This window comes from Tribolium madens, unplaced genomic scaffold, assembly GCF_015345945.1.
Source record: "Tribolium madens isolate multiple individuals breed KSU strain unplaced genomic scaffold, Tmad_KSU_1.1 Scaffold_11;HRSCAF=98;Tcas5.2_LG3b, whole genome shotgun sequence".
Classification (NCBI taxonomy): domain Eukaryota; kingdom Metazoa; phylum Arthropoda; class Insecta; order Coleoptera; family Tenebrionidae; genus Tribolium; species Tribolium madens.
Genome location: NW_025400975.1, coordinates 549,242 through 566,190, shown reverse-complemented (window position 1 = coordinate 566,190; position 16,949 = coordinate 549,242). Strand labels below are relative to the sequence as shown.

Below are 16,949 nucleotides of genomic sequence, written 5' to 3'. Positions count from 1 at the left end.
TTAAATTTATTATTTTTGCGTCTTTTTCAAAGTAATTTTGAATTGAATTAAAACAGTAAAATGTTTTAGAGTATATTACATGATCTTTGGATTACAAACTCTTAAAATGTAAAATCTTAAACTTAAAGTTTAAAAAAGAAAGGAACCTAAAACTTTGAAATATGCAAATTTTTATAGATCTAAAGTTATAAATATTTTTACGAGATAGTGAAATAGTAAGGTTGTTAATTAAATTCCTAAACTGTGAGTTTCAAAGTTAAAATTTTGAATGTAAACTGTTCCAAGAGGTCATTGTCTCTATGCTATTGTTAGTTATTTTTATTTTATTATAATACTCTTATGGGTTTTGTAGTCTCTTTTTAGCAATAAAAATTATTATTGTTATTATAAAAAAAGCCACATGTTATCAGGAGGAGAAGAAAATTTCAAATTCTGCAGTTGCAAGATTTCAATTTTTTTAATTTCTGAAATCGTAAAATTCCAACAAAATTAATTAAAACATGCTCAAAAATCGTAATAATAAAATTAAAAAAACGAAAGAATGCAAAGATGTAAAATGATTATATCGAATCTAAAACTTTTTTTGAAATTTGCGAATTTTTATAGACCTAAAGTTTGCGTTTTCGTTTTTATTACGATATTTAAAAAAATATATTTTTCTATTTTTTCATATTTTATTTTATATTATTTTATTTTTATGTTCCTTCATTTTTAAGTATATTAAAGTATTCCACACGACCATCGGATTGTAGAATTGTAAAAACACAAACTTTAAATGAAGTCAAGTTTCAAAATTGTGCATTTTTTATAAATTATTAATTATTATTAATTGCAAAATTAATTAAAACTGATGTAGAATGTTAGATTACAATATCATCGGATTATAAACTCTTAAATTGAAATAACGTAAAAGGATGCAAAATTCAAAATTGTAAAATGAAAATTACATCGAATCTAAAGCTTTGAAATTTGCAAATTTTTGTGGATTAATCGGGTTTATAGAAGCCGAATTAAATTTTTGACTGTAGTTAACATTCATTCGTTAATTAATTATTAATTTTGATTTAATTCACTTTCTGTAAACATAGTAAAATTGAAAGTTCGTAGAACTCCAAACTGAATTTGAAAGTTAAAATTTTTAATGTAAACTGTTCCAAGAAGTCATCGTTAGCGATTTTTATTTTATTATGGATTTCGATAATCTGTTTTTGGTAATAAACATTATTATTATTATTAAAAAAAAAACAAGTCTCGTCAAGAGAACAAGAATATTTTAAATTCTCGATTTAGAAGTTTTCAACGAACAAAAAAGAGTTTGCATTTGTAATAATGTTTTATTTTATATTTCATTTTTTTATTATCATTCTTTTTTTCATTTTGAAGTTTCTACTTTCTTATTAAATTATTCCACACGATCATCGGTAAGATTGTAAAAATACGAACAGTAAGTTTAATAGTTAAAATTTTGCATGTAAAATGTTTCGAGAACTCAAGTGGACTGTAAAGTTTCAATTGTGCATTTTTGGACCTAAAAATAAAACTTTAAAAAATTGCAAGTTTGGACAATTCTACAGTTGCAAGATTTCGACCTTTTTAATTTTAAAATTGTAAAATTGTACCAAAATTAATTAAAACAGTAAGATGCTGTAGAGTATATTACATGATCTTTAGATTATAAACTCTTAAAATCCTAATAATCAAAAATTTAAAAAAGAAATAATCTAAATCATTGATTTTTGCAAATTTTTATAAATATGTTCACAAAATAGTAAAATTGTAAGGTCGTTAAATTCGTAAACTGTGAATTTGAAAGTTCAAATTTAGAATACAAACTGTTCTAAGAGGTCAGTTATTTTTATAACTTCTTTTTAGCAAGAAACATTAAACTCAAATGATATCAGGAAAAAAAATTCAAATTCTCAATTTGGAAGTTCTTAACAGAAAGAGTGTGACCTACTAAGATTGCAAAGTTAAAACATTGTAAATTGAAAATAACAAAATTTTTTCAGAACTATGATAAAAGAAGCGACATTTTGGGGCAACGACTACGTAATGTCGGGCTCCGATTGTGGCCACGTCTTTATTTGGGACAAAAACACGACGAAATTGAAAATGTTGTTACAAGCAGATCAGCATGTGGTCAATTGTTTACAACCTCACCCGACTTTACCACTTCTTGCGACTAGTGGAATTGACCACGATGTAAAATTGTGGGCTCCGATTTTAGAAGAACCAGGTTTTAATGAGAAAATAGCCGAAGATGTAGGTTTTATTTTGAATAAAATGTTTTTTTTAACGAAATTTCTTGTAGTTAATCAACCGTAATGCAATAATGTTGGAAGAAACCAAAGATACAATTACAGTACCTGCAGCGTTTATGATTCGAATGTTGGCGTGTTTGAATCAAATTCGTCGAGGAGGTAGAGCTCGGGCCCGAAGACAGGATGAAGAAGATGAAAACAATTAAATTTCAACGTATGTATGTATATAAAAAAAACTACGTTTGTAGAAAAAATCAATGATGTATGTATATACAAACTTGCTTGTTTTAAATTACAGGATTGTTGGATTTCTCTCTCTATTTTATCGTAACTAAATGTTTAATTTTTTTCTTTCGTTAAAGTTCCGATTTAATGCGATTATTTCATGTATTTATTATTATTTTCAAAGGTGAGATTAAATTATTGATACCTTGAAGTTTTTTCATCATTTTGGGTTAATTCAAACAACAATAACATACAAATAAAACATGTATTTTTACGTAATAGTTCAACAATTCCATAAAATAACTAAATCTAGTATCACCCCAAATATATTTACAACATGCATTTGTATGTACATTTAATCGGAAAGTTATTTTTTTTATACTTGGCAAAAACGATCACTTTGGTTCTATGTTTAGTGGATTCCTTTTTCTATAAAATCAAAAGCGGGAATTAAATATTGTACGAATGGCACATGCATGTGTAATCCCTTTTTTTGTAATTTTTTTTTGTGAATTTATTATAAAAGTGTGATATTGAAACAAAAAAGGGATTATTTTTTTATTTGTGACAAAAATAGCAAGCAAATAGTTCATTCGTTAGTACATGCAAGTCTAATAGTCCTTCTCTTAAAACGACATCAACTTAAATTCAAAAATTCTTTTTTAAGTCACATGAAAAATAAATAACAAATGAAAAATTAAGTACACTTTTGTCTCATAAGGATACTACTAAATCATAGATACATTTGTTAACCTAACGATGATTTTGACTTAATTATACAGGGTGTTGTCTTCATTAGGAACTCATTTTTAAATTTACGTTTACTTAGGTTTTACAAAAAAATCCCCAGTTACATGGATAAAAACTGACAAGCTACATTTGATCTGTTTTACATTACTATTTTACAAATTTTTGAGTAATGGCTCCTATATTCTGTTTTGTACTCAAATTATTTTTATAAAAAAAGGTAATTGTGAGAATCAAAAATAAAATGTGATCAGTTTACAAAAATAACATTTTTCCTTATTGGACCATCTTTACTTTAAAAAAATGTAATTTTGTAAAACTATTATTTTGCAAAGTAATAATTTATCTAGAAATTGCACCCCGCAAACAGGATGACGAAAAACCATGGACACAGTACCTATCTGCCTTATTTTTAATCTGATTTAAATCAAATCCAATTGTTTCATTAGGTATATTTTTTGACAGAATTCCTTCTACAATCGAAATAACAAAAATTTACTTTAAGAAACAAAATATCTGTTATAGATAGGAAATTACTTCACTTCTTGATTCTTGTTTAATGTTTATAACATCACAAACACAATCTTTGTTAACGCACAATGATTTAAAAAAATGAGGGTCGTAGATGCAATAAAATGATTTCATTTGAGATCTTATTTACTAAAATACGAAAAAAAAAAATAAACAAGATTGAGAAAAAAAATTTAAAAAAAAACACTATTCTTCTCCTTCAATTAAAAATTTTTTTTGCTACATGGGGTACACTTTATTTGTAAAAATAATTTTTAGAGAAGATTGAGGTTAAGATTGTTTGAACTTTCGCAACGTTGCCATCAGTGTTGCCAGCTCAAAACAATTAAATTTACCAAAGATTTACACCAAATTTTTAATACTGTCGAAGATTCACGTTTTTTACATAAATCTCGCAAATCTGCTCAAAAATGTGGTTGCAATGCGCTATTTTATTTAGTCTAATTCTATACTTTTTTTGGTTAGTTTTAATTCAGTTTTGCGAAATAGCGGGTAAGTGTTAATGTTTGTGACAAAAAAATCTATTGGCAACACTGAATTATTTGTAATCCTTCTAAATTTGTTTTAGGAGTATATAAAAGTTTGACGTTTGAATTTGAAAGTTAAGGTTGCCAAATTAAAATTTTAAATTTGACACCAACTTGAGGTAAAAAAATGACAATCATTTACAGTTACCCGATATTTAGATATTTACGTTTTCACTTGAAAAACATGCTAAAACACTAGATACAGGCAAAAATAATGACTTAATTTGATGTTTTTTTGGTTTGTTTTAGCAAAATCTTCATTTTCGACCATATTTGGTATTTTGGTCCTATTTTTTTGACAAAATTTCACTAAAAAAAAAAAAGCTAAATTAAATGAAACGAATGAAATAACATAAATTTAGATTTAATTTTGTTGTGTTAAAGCATGTTTTGACAATATCGTTCAAAATAAATGAGTCATTTCAATTTCAATCTAATTTGGTAATTTCTCAGTCAGTTTTAGCAAAAATTTGAATGTATTTTGAAAACGTGCTGAAACACTCTAAAAATGCAAAAATAACACTAGTTTTTCGATAAATTTTTAGTTTATTTTTAACGAAATTTTGCAAAATAGTCCTGTTTCTGACTAAAAACATACTAAAACGCTCAGAATTGGACAAAATAATGTACTTTTTGACCCATTTTAACGATTTTTTTACTTTGTTGAGTGAAACAAAACTATCTCTCGATTTTTCAACTTGTTTTTGAGCATTTTTGGGATTCTGCACGGCTAAAAACCGTGCAAAATGCTCGAAAGAATACAAAAAAAAAATAGTGGCATCATTTTTGACTGAATTTACTATATCAATAATTAAAAAATCAAATTAAAAATGTTAATTTTACTGACATTTGGGTGAATACTCAATTTAAAAATAAATATTTAAAAATTTAATTTAATTTTCTGCTAGAACTACAGTTACGTTTCTAAAAAATTATCAGAAATTAAAATTTTTACAAAATATTTACCAAATCATTAAATTAGTATAAAAATCACCAGATCTGGTGAAATTTCACCAGTCCTGGCAACACTTAAAGTGATCTCTTTCAACGACTACTTCAATGCACATTAATATGAAAACGAGTATACAATTTTTGAATAAAATTCGCAATTTCGACAAAAAATACAACAAATAAATACACAATTTAAGTGAGTAATCTTGAAATTTGTTCAATCATTTTAATCCAGACTATAAGAAATTTAAAAAATACAACAAAAATATTTTTTATACGTTAAAAATATAAATTGTGTTTTTTTTTAAGTTTTCATTTTGTTTTCAGGAAAAAAACTGCTGAACAAAAAAGATTTTGATTTCCAAAATGCGCCTTTAAGGTTTTAATGTTTGTGAATTGTTAAAACATATTATCATAAATATACAATTTTTGAAATAAAAGGGACTTCATGGTTTTTGAAAATTTTTGGGTTAAGTGTCAAGGGTTTTTCGTCAATTCTGTGTATTGTCTTTTGTTTAAAATTGTAAAAACGTTTTATATCTACACAACTACGTATTCAATAAACGTTTCCTCATATTATTTTATGGAAATGACTAGAAACAAAAATCAGAAAATTTTTCTCATAAAATTTTCCTAATAACAAATAAAAATTCTAAACTAGAAATTAAATGACTATAAAAACCCCCTATTGGACCAACAAAATATATAGTACTTATTATTATTTAATAATTCTCCTGAAAATCAACCTCGTGGTAATGACTACTAATTTTACATTCATCACACAATAATCAAATTTTGATTTTTTTTAATCAATGGGCGGTTTAACACGAGAATAAACTTAATAACTATTGAGCATAAACAAGTAAAATCCTATCTTATTTTTATAATATCAATATATCTACAATTGGTAAGCAGAAAAACAGTCAAGGTCCCGCCTCGACACATCACAATAAAATCACTCTAATTATAAAAATTAGATAGGAGACACCTTAAAATCAATAATTTACGCGTCTTCTGGTTCTAACAAGTGTTGTGCTTCAATACTACTTTGAAAAGTCTGCGGAAATCTTTTATTTAACGCAGCAGTTGTCGTAATACTCTGCTGTCTTTTGATCATCATTAACGTCAAAACAGCAGCACAAGAAATTAATATCAACGAAATGACAATACCCCCCGCTGAAAAGTGTTAATAAAAAGCCACATGCACTTTAATTGAAAAAAAAAAAAACGTACCAGTAATGGTGAGAATAGTCGTGAGTGAATACTTTCCAGTTCCAATAAAAATATCTCCAATATTTGACCCGTTATTTTTAGTTGGGGCGATTTCCAGTACTTCACAAAAGAAATTAAACAAATCCACGGTGTTAAAAGGGGGCACCTTGTGATTGACTTTAATTTTGGGGCCCCGCGCCATGAAAAACGGACGCATTTCCCTGACGGTATAATCGTAACCGTGAACCCCAAACGTCGAGTTATTTGTTACTAAAATGCAACGTCAGATGATGCAATTAAGAAAAAATTCAATTACAGTTTTCTGCTTTTTCTTTTGTAGAAATGATCAAATCATCGAGTCCATACCCAACATCAGCTAAAACTAGAATTGGGGGACTCCTAGGATTATCATAGTGCCATCTAGGCAAAAACTCTTCTTTTTTAAACACACTGAAATGGTTCAGTAACGACGCATTTTTCAGTTTTTCATAAATTTCAGACTCGAATCCTTTTTTGGGATGGAACTGTAAAATGGGGGTTGACCCCGCGTAGATGTACGTGTCAGGGGTCAAATATTGCGTTACGTTGATAAAATTCGGGGGCTTCACATCCAACATTCCATGGTCGCTGAGATGTACAATTGTTACTTTCCCGCCTAAATTATTTTTTTCAATTTGTTGCTAAAAACAATCATTTAGGAGGGATTAAAATTTTTTTTTTGTTTCTTACATGCAAATAAAGTGTGATATTGTCCAATTTAGTGATCAAATTATTAACTATGTCCGAATTAATACCATAAATGTGACCATCAGTGTCTGGTTCGTCGAAATAAAGCATTACTAAATTGGCTGGTTTTTTCGGGTCTTTGATCCATTCAATTGCCTATAAATGGTTTGAATTAACTACAATTGTCCCAAAAACCATTTCCTACCATATCAATGCGTTTAAACCAGTCAAAATCGTGCTTATAGTCTTGACAATGTGTTATTTTTTTTCCTTGATAGGGGTAACAACCCCCTGGCCACATCATCACCCCTGAGTGTCTTCCTTCACCCGCATCCTCATTTCTCCTCCAAATCGGGACAACATTGTCGTTAAAATGAAACATTTCATAATTAATATGAACCACAGTATTGGTTGTTTTATTGAAGTAACTGTTACCGATAACCCCATGTATGTCAGGATACAACCCCGTGGCAATTGAATGATGATTTGGGAACGTTTTAGTCGGGAAAACATTAACCAAATAGTCGGAATAGGTCCCCAATTTCCTCAATCTGTTCATGTGGGGTACAGATTTTGTATCGAAAAAGTCATACCTGAAGGCGTCATATGATACGACTATTAAAATGGGGCTTTGGGAGAGGGAATATGCAAAGTTTGCCACGAGACATTCTAAAAATATTTTTAAAATCATTCCAGAAGTGTTTTTATTATTTGACACATGACAACTGTGACTGTGACAGTCAGCTGATTTTGACAGACGTCAAAATCAAAATATTTTTGTAGTAATTTTTTATAAGAAATATATTTTTTATTATTATTTTCTTTTTGTTTATTTTCAATAAAGACGAGTTTAAAGTGGCAAAATCAATTATTTTAATTATTAGTGACACAAAACTAGGGACTTTTTACTCTTGTAATTTTGACAGTAGTAGTAATGAAACATTTTTGTATTGTTGTATTGTATGCAAGCGAAAGAAATACAATTATTCGTATATTTTCTTATGGTTTATTTTAAATAAAGTGAGTTTTAACTGGTAAAAGTTTATTTATTGCACAAAACTGGGGACTTTCACTCACTAGTGTTGGTACCGCCAGTTGTCAACCACCCCTCAAATGTCATTTGACAATTTCGAGTTTAGCAAAAATAATTTTGTTTATTACGTATTTCGGTGGCAATAATAATAAATGAATGTGACTGTTACGTTAATGACCACTTTAACGCCACCCCATGGGGGTTAAACACTCCGCAGTCCTAAATGGGGGGCTGCAGGTAAAATGGGTAGCTGTTTCGGCAAATGTTTGCCTAAATCAGATACTTCGAAAAGTCTTCGCAACTTTAATATTCTTCAAGGGCAGAGAAATGGAGTCGAATTCGCATTTTTGGTGGACGATGTAAGTTAACAATTTGAAAATAATGATAATCATGAGATTTATTTTAGAGTTCCACAACACAACACATAAAAAGGTATTTTTTTCTAATAGTTTTGTTTCCAATGAATAATTTTTCTTAATTGTTCGCTTTCGTGGAGCAGAAGCTTTTTTTCGCGTTTATTTAATAAAAGAAACGACAACAAACAGGTTTTAATACTTTTGTGTTTGTTTTTTTTTTCTACTCTGATTTTTCAGAAGCCAGTTTTGAATTTAGTTGATGGTTTATTGAATCCTCAATTAACTGCTTATAGTAGACTGAATGAATCACAGCGCCTTCCATCAACTGGGTAATTAATGAATTAATTAATTGTTTAATTTTAATTAATATTTTTGGCTAGATCATGTACAAGTCGAGATATTCAACTGCAGTGTTTGGATGCTAGGGCTTTGTTATCAAGGACAGCAGCGTCAACACCTGTCAGTTCTTTAGATTTGGAGTGGGAACATGAGACGATCCCAATTTCAATGATTCATGATCCATCAGGAAGTTCTTGGTTGGTAGAAATTACTAAATTAAAATTGGAGTTATTTTAATGAATTAACCAATTTCGCTATTATGAATGAAACTTAAGTATAAAGTGATTGGTTTCTCCATGGTTACGCACATTATAATAATGGCCGACCTCAAACGGACCAATCACATCATTGCATTAAATTTCAATGAATTCAAAGAACTAAAGTGATTGGTGATTTACATTATTATAATGGCCGACCGTAAACGGCCCAATCACAATGCTACAACTTTTACAACACTTTTTATGTTAATTCATTAATAGTTTTTTGATATTCTCTAACAAATATTTTTTTCGTAACACACCGTTTTTTTTTTGACGACACAGTAATTCCATGCCAAGACGATCACTTTTAAAACTCATTGTTTCTGATTTTCGTAAATTTGGGATTTCACCGTTTTTTATTTTTTTAATGTATGTTGAAAAACAGGTATCTACAAAATTAAGTACCTCGGAGTAAAAAGAATTTTTATCTAAAGAACAAATCAACATATTGAAAGGTTTTTTTAATAATAGTTATAAATAGGTACATTACGGACGTGATAATAGAAAAAATTTGTTGTTAACAAATAATTTAAAAATATTGTTTAAATAAGAAAATAAACAATTACGCAGGTTTTTAAAATTCTCAAAAAATTTATGTAAAAACTCTCACATTTTTACTATGTCTTCATATAAGTTTCAAGACGTACGTTTTAAAGATGGCTGAAAAAAAATTTTTTTGAAAGCGCTGCAAAGTAGCGTTTCCTTGGAAATTAAATAGAAAAATTATCAATTACCGTCACTAATAAACTGTTCTAAAGAAAACACAATTTCCAATAATGTATTAACATTTATTTTTCAAAAAATATCAATAATAAAAAACAAATTCTTCGGTTGAGTAAATATTTCACATATTACGTTTGACTATACAGGGTGTGTCAAAATTCCCGGACCAACGTGACATGCCATGTAATGTAACATGAAAAAAATGTTAAAAAAATTTGTCACAAAATTTTTACATTTATTTTTTGAAAATTGACATTTTTTATGTCTATTGATGATCTTGTGTATGTTTTTTTATAATTAATTAATAAAGGTACGAAAATTTTGCCAATAAAAGCCACAAATAACATTAGACAGAATTACAATTTAGGATGCAGCTTCCTCTTCTAATAGCCTGTAGCAAAAAAAAACATGGAAAATTATTTTTCCAACAGAAACAAAGTCAAAGTGCAAAAAACTCTCATAACTTCCAAATTTTTATAGATAGATTTTTTTTACATTCTTTCCTGGTATCTTACCTTATATGGCATATTACGTTGGTCCGGGATTGATGACACACCCTATATAATCCAATCGACAAGTTGAAAGACTGCGATTTTTTAAATGATCATTTTAGTCGAACGAAGTTCATAAAACGTACGCGAAATCTACATATTTTTATATTAATATCAGAAAGTAGAATAAAAAAAATATAGAGAGTAATTTGTATTTATTATTGCTATTTTTTGAAAAATAAATGTTAATAAGTTATTCTATACAACAGTTTATTAGTGACGGTAATTGGTAATTTTTCTATTTAATTTACAAGCTACTTTCAGACGATCTTAGGGGGGATCTCAAATAAAAAAAAATTCAGCCATTTTTTAAACGTCCATCTTGAAATTATGTGAAGACATAGTAGAAATATGAAAGTTTTTACATAAATTTTTTGAGAATTTTAAAAACCTGCGTAATTGTTTATTTTTTCGTTTAAACAATATATTTTTAAATTATTTGTTAATAAAAATTTTTTAGAATACATGTATTATCACGTCCGTAGTGTACCTACTTATATCTATTATCAAAAAAAAAATCATTTCAATATGTTGATTTGCTTTTTAGATAAAAATTCTTTTTGCTCCGAGTTACTTAATTTGTTTTTCACCATACATTGAAAAAATAAAAAACGTTGAAATACGTGTCACTTATTTTTACACGTTTTAAAAGTGATCGTTTTGGCATGGAATTACTTTACTTGTTTGTTTAGGACTGCGCTGCCTGAAGACTTCTCTGAAACAAGTCCTCAAAACACAGCCCCGGGATTAAATAGCGACTCAGATTGGTCGAGAGTCTCTTCAGCAAATTCTTTAGAATGGGATAACGTCCAGAATTCGATTCAAGCAAGTCCGCCTATATCTGAAATTGACACTGATACTCAAATACTTCTCAGTGAAATTGAAAGACTTACAAGTAAAACACTACGTGAAACGGGTCATGATTTGTTCAGCTGATTTGAAACTACGATTGTGGTAAATTAATAATTTTTATTAAATAGGTGCAATATGACTGAAACGGGTGATGTGGTTATCATTTTTTTATTTTATTTAAGAAAAGACAAATTATAGTAAATAAATAAACAGTCGATTAAGTATGCGTGGTGTATAATGTAATAATTATACAGGGTGTTCCCATTAAACTCAACTTTGTTATTTTAAGTATAAAATTGGGTTTTTACCGTGTTTGACATTTTTTAACTTTTTTTAAAATTGGATTTGAACCTTATTTTCATAAATCGATAACTTACCCATTTTTAAATATACTGCTCCACAAAAATTTTATTCTTCTTAGCATTGTGGAATCCAACAAAAACAAAAAAGTAAAAAGATATCTGCCTTTATCTCACTTTTAATTAATTATTAGTTTAATTTTTAATAATTTATGAATTTAATTAATTGTAATTAATTATGAAATTGTATTTGGGTATTTGAAAGAGAAAGGTTCGAACTCTCTTTTGGTGGAATCATAATTGAGAAAATTAACAAGAAAATCAAATATCCTGAACGCATTTTTTTAATAAAATGCTCCAATTTATTCTTGATTAAATGGAAGAGAATTTAATTTTGCTTTGATCTGTATTAACATACTCTAGTAGTTTTCACGTTATGTCGATACAGAATGATTTAAAAAAGATTGCTTTCAAAGGGTCATATTAACTGAATCATCCTGTATTTTAGATACATAATCATTATGAAAATAATTTACAACAATTTTTCTGTTATTTTTTTTATATATCACTTTTGATTTTAACAGAATTGAATTCAAATTCAATACAGAGTGATTAAGTAAAGATGGTGAGTTTGTTTTTAAACCGACTTTTTAATAATTTCAAGACTTTTACGCTGCATTTTTCTAAGTTTTTGGGTGTTGGACTTATTGTGATTTAATTTTTGAACAAATGTAGAATGTTAGCATTTCAACTGATTCACTCTGTCGATTTCAAGTTTTTTTTTACTAAAAATTCGTCGCAGTTTAACAAGATTTAATTATGATACATTAAATAGTATTTATCGTTTCAAAAAGTATGAAGATGTTTTTAGAAATACTTTCAGTTGTCTTGAATCACTCTGTATATAATAATAAACCCGTTTTTGTATCGAAAATCGGTCAAATTTACACTTTTCCACTTATGTCTTTTATGACAGAATTGAATTAAGATTAAGTAAAGAGTGATTCAGGAAACCGTTTTTTGAAACGAATTTAGTTTTTTATAATTTCAAAACTTTTAAACTAACTAATAACTTTAATATTTTTCAGTAATTTTCAAGACTTTTGCACTATATTAAAACTAATTAAAATTTAATTTTTAAGACAAATCTAGAATGGTGGCAATCTCAACTGAAGCACCCTGTACAGTTGGAGTGACTTTTTCGTCGCAGTTTAACGAGACTTGATTATTTTATTTAAATATTATTTATTATTTCAAAAAGTGTAAAGAATTTTTATAAATATTTTAGCCATCTCAATTGATTCATTCTGTCGATTTCAAGTTTTTTTCACTAAAAGTGTGAAGATTTTATCAGTTGTCTTGAATCACTCTGTATTAATAATAAACCCGTTTTGTATCGAAAATCGGTCAAGTTTACACTTTTCCACTTATTTCTTGGTGTTTTTTTCGAAATATTTTATGACAGAATTGAATTAAGATTAAGCACAGAGTGATTCAGTAATGATGTCGAAACCCTTTTTTGAACAGCTTTTAGGTTTTTTTTTATAAAATTTCAAGACTTTTAAACTATATCTATGTGTATTGCTTATTGCAGTTTATATTTTTAAGGAAATTTAGAATGGTGGTCATCTTAATTGATTCATTCTGTACATTAGAAGAATTTTACAAAAAGTATAAAAATCGAGTAATGCTGAAAAATATTTAAACAATAATGGAAATATTTTATGACAATTGAATTAAGATTGAGTACAGGGTGATTCAGTAAAGATGTCGAAACCGTTTTTTGAATAACTTTCAAATTTTTCAATAATTTCATGGTGGCAATCTCAACTGAAGCACCCTGTACATTTATTTTTATTAAAAATTCGTCGCAGTTTAACGAGACTTGATTATTTTACTTAAATATCATTTATTATTTCAAAAAGTATGAAGAATTGTATTGGTGATAAATCCGTTTTCTTATCAAAAACTTTGAAAGACATTTTTAAATATTTTGTAACAAAACTTAATTGAAATTAAGTACTCTTTTATGTGCCCAAATACGATTTCAAAATAATTAAAAACGACAGAGTTATCGATTTTTTAAGAGGAAAATGCAAATTTAGTGAAATTCAAAAAAGTCTAAATATTTCGGAAACTAGGGAAGACAAACTGTCTCAAAATCACTTGCCTAATCCAAAAACGCAATAAAAAATGTAGCTTTCTATTTAAAATAAGGAGGTTGATACTCACTTCCGGTTAACCGGAAGTGCTGCCATTTTGAAAATATTTTCATTTACCAGGACCTAACCGATTATGTGTGGTTTAGCTGGAACACCCTGTATATTTACAAAAAAGTTAAATATTCCATTTTTAGTTCACTGTGATTAGAAATATTAATCATATCATCCTAAAGAGTTAAATCAAATATTATTTGTGATAAAAAGTACTAAACAAATGTATTGGATGTCAACACTTTATAAAATTTTGTTTCCTTATTTTTTGGCCGAATCAGCTTCTTTGTTGGCATCTGGTACAAAAAACTGCTAGTTTTGTAAAGTTTACACCAATTTTCCATAATAGGACACAGAAAGTGACAAAAATTTGTCACTCACTGTATAAAAAAATTCACCTAGTAATTATTATTGGTTAGATTAGTGAAAATGTGGTAGAGGCCTATAAAAACGGTTGTTTTATTAACCAATTCCACCCACACAGGTTGTGCATTTTGTTTGAATCAAAATGAAAGTTTTTTAAATTTCAGCAACATAATCACTGCGACTGCAGCAACTAAATTCTAAATAAATTAATTACCAATGTTGTAATAAATGTTTTGCTGCTTAAATTGAAGATTAAATATAAAATATTGTTAAAGTTTTTGAAAAAAAATTATTTATAAAATTGTTTGGCAATAAGAAGAGGATTTGGTGAGGGTGTAAAGTTGGTAAATGAATATTTATCAGGGGGGACCAAGAAATTGCATGTTTAGTGAGGCCTTCAAGTGTAATCAGAATTTGATTGTTTTATCAAATTCTTTGAATTAGTTTATTTCCACCCCATGGCTAAATTGTTGTAAATACACACTTCATGTATACATATCACCCCACAAAAAATAAAATAGTACCATGTGAAACGTGTTTTATTAACATTCAATCTTAAAATTGGAATAACAGTAAAATTCATTTCCCAAGTTGTTTCTATGTTGGGGCTTTAGAGGAGTTTTCTTCAAATCTAGTAAACGTTCAACGAATTTTTCCATTACTGCGCCTAAAATTAAAATTAATTAAATTACAAAGTTTTTCTTCTCGTGTAATATGAGTGAAGGTCGTTTTAGAAACACAATACCGTTCATGCTACTAGAGTTACCATGAAATAAATAACTTTGAATTAGATTTTTTTATAAAACTACCTGTACACAGGATGATTTTCTCTTTAGTTAGGAATTTAAGAGTGGCAGCAACTTTTGTTAAACATTCCTCGGACAAAAAAGGTGGATCAGCAATCACAAGATCGTAACAACTTGCTTTTTCGCGTGGTACCCCTAATGGGGACTTGTAATCATAAGGAATAAAATCTTTCCCATAAACACTAAAACGGTGATCATATTCATAAAGCGTTACTAAAAATCGATTTTTTAACATGTAAATGCGAACTTAAAACTTGCCAACCCTCCCCCTTTTCGCTTAAACATTCTTTCATTTTTTTGTAAAGTGTGGGACAAGAAACCAGTGCTATTTTACCCTCAGGTCCCACTTCTTTTAAAGCTACATTAACTAAGTTTTCTGTGGTTTTGTCGTCGTACCAAAATTGGCTTAGTTGCTAAAATTGTAAACTTAAAATTTTACTATAAGTGCAGTTTTTTTACCCAGTTTTCGTCTAAAGTAGGATTTTCATCAGATGACAAAAATCGTTTTTCTCTTTCTTCTTGCTCTTTGTAAAACTCCTGAAGCGCCTGGAAGGTGCTTGCAGATAACTGGGGTTTGTCGTCCTCTTCATCAGACATTTTCTTAAAACAAGGAGTAATTTATTTAACTTTTTTTTTAAATTACAATTTTGAAAATGTTAGGTTAGGAAAATTATTTGACATGTGTCATTTGTTTTAAAAATCTGAGGTTAGGAAAATTATTTGACATGTTTTGAACTAAAATTTAAAAAATAGTTAATTTGATTAAGTAATTATAATTGATTACAATTTTTTCTATTTATAATTATTTTGTATTGCTACGAAATAAAAACGTTGTCAAGCGTGCTTTGAAAATTTTATGAACGTATGTCTTGAATAGTAACGTCAATACCTCATTTCATTGTTCTTAAATAATTTGACATTTTATTAAACATAACAATTTAGGTTAGACACACGTTCATGAAATTTTTACATCACACTTGATTTGACTTTTTTCACTCAGAAACGTCAATTTTTTGCAAATTTTTTTGTGTCATTTTTTCCAAAATTAGTAAAATTCTTAGTATGTCAAGCTTCAAAGGAAAGAAAAAGCCTTCCAAACAGTCAAAAAATAAAGAAAAGAAAGAATTAGATGAAAGCGAGCTTCCCCGCAAACCGAAAATTAAAAAGGAACAACAAAAAGGCACACAAGAGACGAAAGTGAAAAAAGGAACCCCAAAGGGGTCCTTGGTTGGTGATTGCCTTAAAAAAAGGCAAATAAGGATGAGTGAACAAGATGCACAGGCAGTACCCCACTTTTCTCATACTTTTTGATAATTTTGTAAAAAATAATTGATGAAACAATAAAAATCACGATTCTATTATAAGATTTTTCACAGTTTATTCTAGAATGGAAAGTGAAATTCAATCAAATTACGGAAAATTTAAAAAAAGACAGCGTGTGAACATAAAGCAAACGTTTTTTGCTTAAACTATTTACCTAAAAAAAATGGTAACTCGTTAAAAAACCTTTTTTTTACAAAGACTATGATCTAAGGATTACCACTATCTATACTCGTATACATATTAATGTGCATCAAAGTAGTCGTTGAAAAGGGATCATTTTAAGGTGGCAACCATGCGAAAATCCAAACAATCTTAACCTCAATCTTCAAAACATTTTGACATTTATTTTTTGACATTTGTCATTTTTATGTCTATTTAATAATGCCAACGATCTTCTATATGTTTTTTCATAATTATTTGGTAAAAGTACATTTTTTTTTGCAAAATGACACAAATAACGTTAAACATAGTTAGAATTTAGAATACAGTTCCCTTGTTTCCTCTCCTAATAGCCTGTAGGTAGTAAACATTTTATTTTTTTTAACATTGATAATTTTTTTAAACTATAATTTCTACTGAAATTAATTTAAATTTACTAATAAAATTCAAATTATGAAGAAAAAAAAATGGGTTCTCATTTTAAATTAG

The 16,949-nt window shown here is 28.0% G+C and overlaps 4 protein-coding genes across 6 annotated transcripts in view; 2 read left to right on the top strand and 2 right to left on the bottom strand.

The window, feature by feature from the left end:
* The window catches only part of LOC123006239 (DDB1- and CUL4-associated factor 6-like), an 8,762-nt gene extending 6,065 nt beyond the window's left edge, over positions 1–2,697 (top strand). The window contains exons 9-10 of the mRNA XM_044400566.1: positions 2,010–2,262; positions 2,312–2,697. Of these exons, the coding sequence (XP_044256501.1) occupies positions 2,010–2,262; positions 2,312–2,467 (409 nt within the window). The 3' untranslated portion in view covers positions 2,468–2,697. The remainder of the gene's footprint in view (positions 1–2,009; positions 2,263–2,311) is intronic.
* A 40-nt stretch (positions 2,698–2,737) lies between these two features.
* LOC123006245 (ectonucleotide pyrophosphatase/phosphodiesterase family member 5-like) lies at positions 2,738–7,945 on the bottom strand. 2 transcript variants are annotated; one of them, XM_044400588.1, is made up of 5 exons: positions 7,386–7,944; positions 7,184–7,336; positions 6,771–7,134; positions 6,476–6,724; positions 2,738–2,915 (listed from the first exon to the last, which is right to left on the bottom strand). In XM_044400588.1, the coding sequence occupies exons 1-5, from the start codon at positions 7,869–7,871 to the stop codon at positions 2,899–2,901; spliced, it is 1,269 nt and encodes a 422-aa protein (XP_044256523.1). In that variant the 5' UTR covers positions 7,872–7,944; the 3' UTR covers positions 2,738–2,898. The 2 variants fall into 2 exon arrangements, with proteins under 2 accessions (XP_044256523.1, XP_044256514.1); XM_044400579.1 differs by lacking the exon at positions 2,738–2,915 and adding an exon at positions 5,186–6,418 and having other exon boundaries at positions 7,386–7,945.
* Positions 7,946–8,280: 335 nt separating this feature from the next.
* LOC123006270 lies at positions 8,281–14,705 on the top strand. Of its 2 annotated transcripts, none has more exons than XM_044400647.1 (6): positions 8,281–8,572; positions 8,620–8,645; positions 8,713–8,758; positions 8,810–8,898; positions 8,950–9,105; positions 11,135–14,705. In XM_044400647.1, exons 1-6 carry the CDS (start codon positions 8,456–8,458, stop codon positions 11,376–11,378), a joined length of 678 nt encoding a protein of 225 aa, XP_044256582.1. In that variant the 5' UTR covers positions 8,281–8,455; the 3' UTR covers positions 11,379–14,705. The 2 variants fall into 2 exon arrangements, with proteins under 2 accessions (XP_044256582.1, XP_044256573.1); XM_044400638.1 differs by having other exon boundaries at positions 8,807–8,898.
* Positions 14,694–15,694, bottom strand: LOC123006281 (EEF1A lysine methyltransferase 1). The gene is made up of 4 exons (XM_044400657.1): positions 15,438–15,694; positions 15,241–15,391; positions 14,982–15,191; positions 14,694–14,839 (listed from the first exon to the last, which is right to left on the bottom strand). The coding sequence occupies exons 1-4, from the start codon at positions 15,573–15,575 to the stop codon at positions 14,715–14,717; spliced, it is 624 nt and encodes a 207-aa protein (XP_044256592.1). The 5' UTR covers positions 15,576–15,694; the 3' UTR covers positions 14,694–14,714.
* Between the last annotated feature and the right edge of the window lie 1,255 nt (positions 15,695–16,949).

Coding starts and splice junctions, on each gene's coding strand:
- LOC123006245 (XM_044400579.1), bottom strand. CDS start 7,871: ATGATTTTAAAAATATTTTTAGAATGTCTCGTGGCAAACTTTGCATAT. Junction 7,135..7,183: donor ATATCACACTTTATTTGCAT/GTAAGAAACAAA, acceptor GATTGTTTTTAG/CAACAAATTGAAAAAAATAA. Junction 6,725..6,770: donor AAAAGAAAAAGCAGAAAACT/GTAATTGAATTT, acceptor GTTGCATTTTAG/TAACAAATAACTCGACGTTT.
- LOC123006270 (XM_044400638.1), top strand. CDS start 8,456: ATGGGTAGCTGTTTCGGCAAATGTTTGCCTAAATCAGATACTTCGAAA. Junction 8,646..8,712: donor ACAACACAACACATAAAAAG/GTATTTTTTTCT, acceptor TTCGTGGAGCAG/AAGCTTTTTTTCGCGTTTAT. Junction 8,759..8,806: donor AAAGAAACGACAACAAACAG/GTTTTAATACTT, acceptor CTGATTTTTCAG/AAGCCAGTTTTGAATTTAGT.
- LOC123006281 (XM_044400657.1), bottom strand. CDS start 15,575: ATGTCTGATGAAGAGGACGACAAACCCCAGTTATCTGCAAGCACCTTC. Junction 15,392..15,437: donor CTACTTTAGACGAAAACTGG/GTAAAAAAACTG, acceptor TTACAATTTTAG/CAACTAAGCCAATTTTGGTA. Junction 15,192..15,240: donor TTTAAGCGAAAAGGGGGAGG/GTTGGCAAGTTT, acceptor ATCGATTTTTAG/TAACGCTTTATGAATATGAT.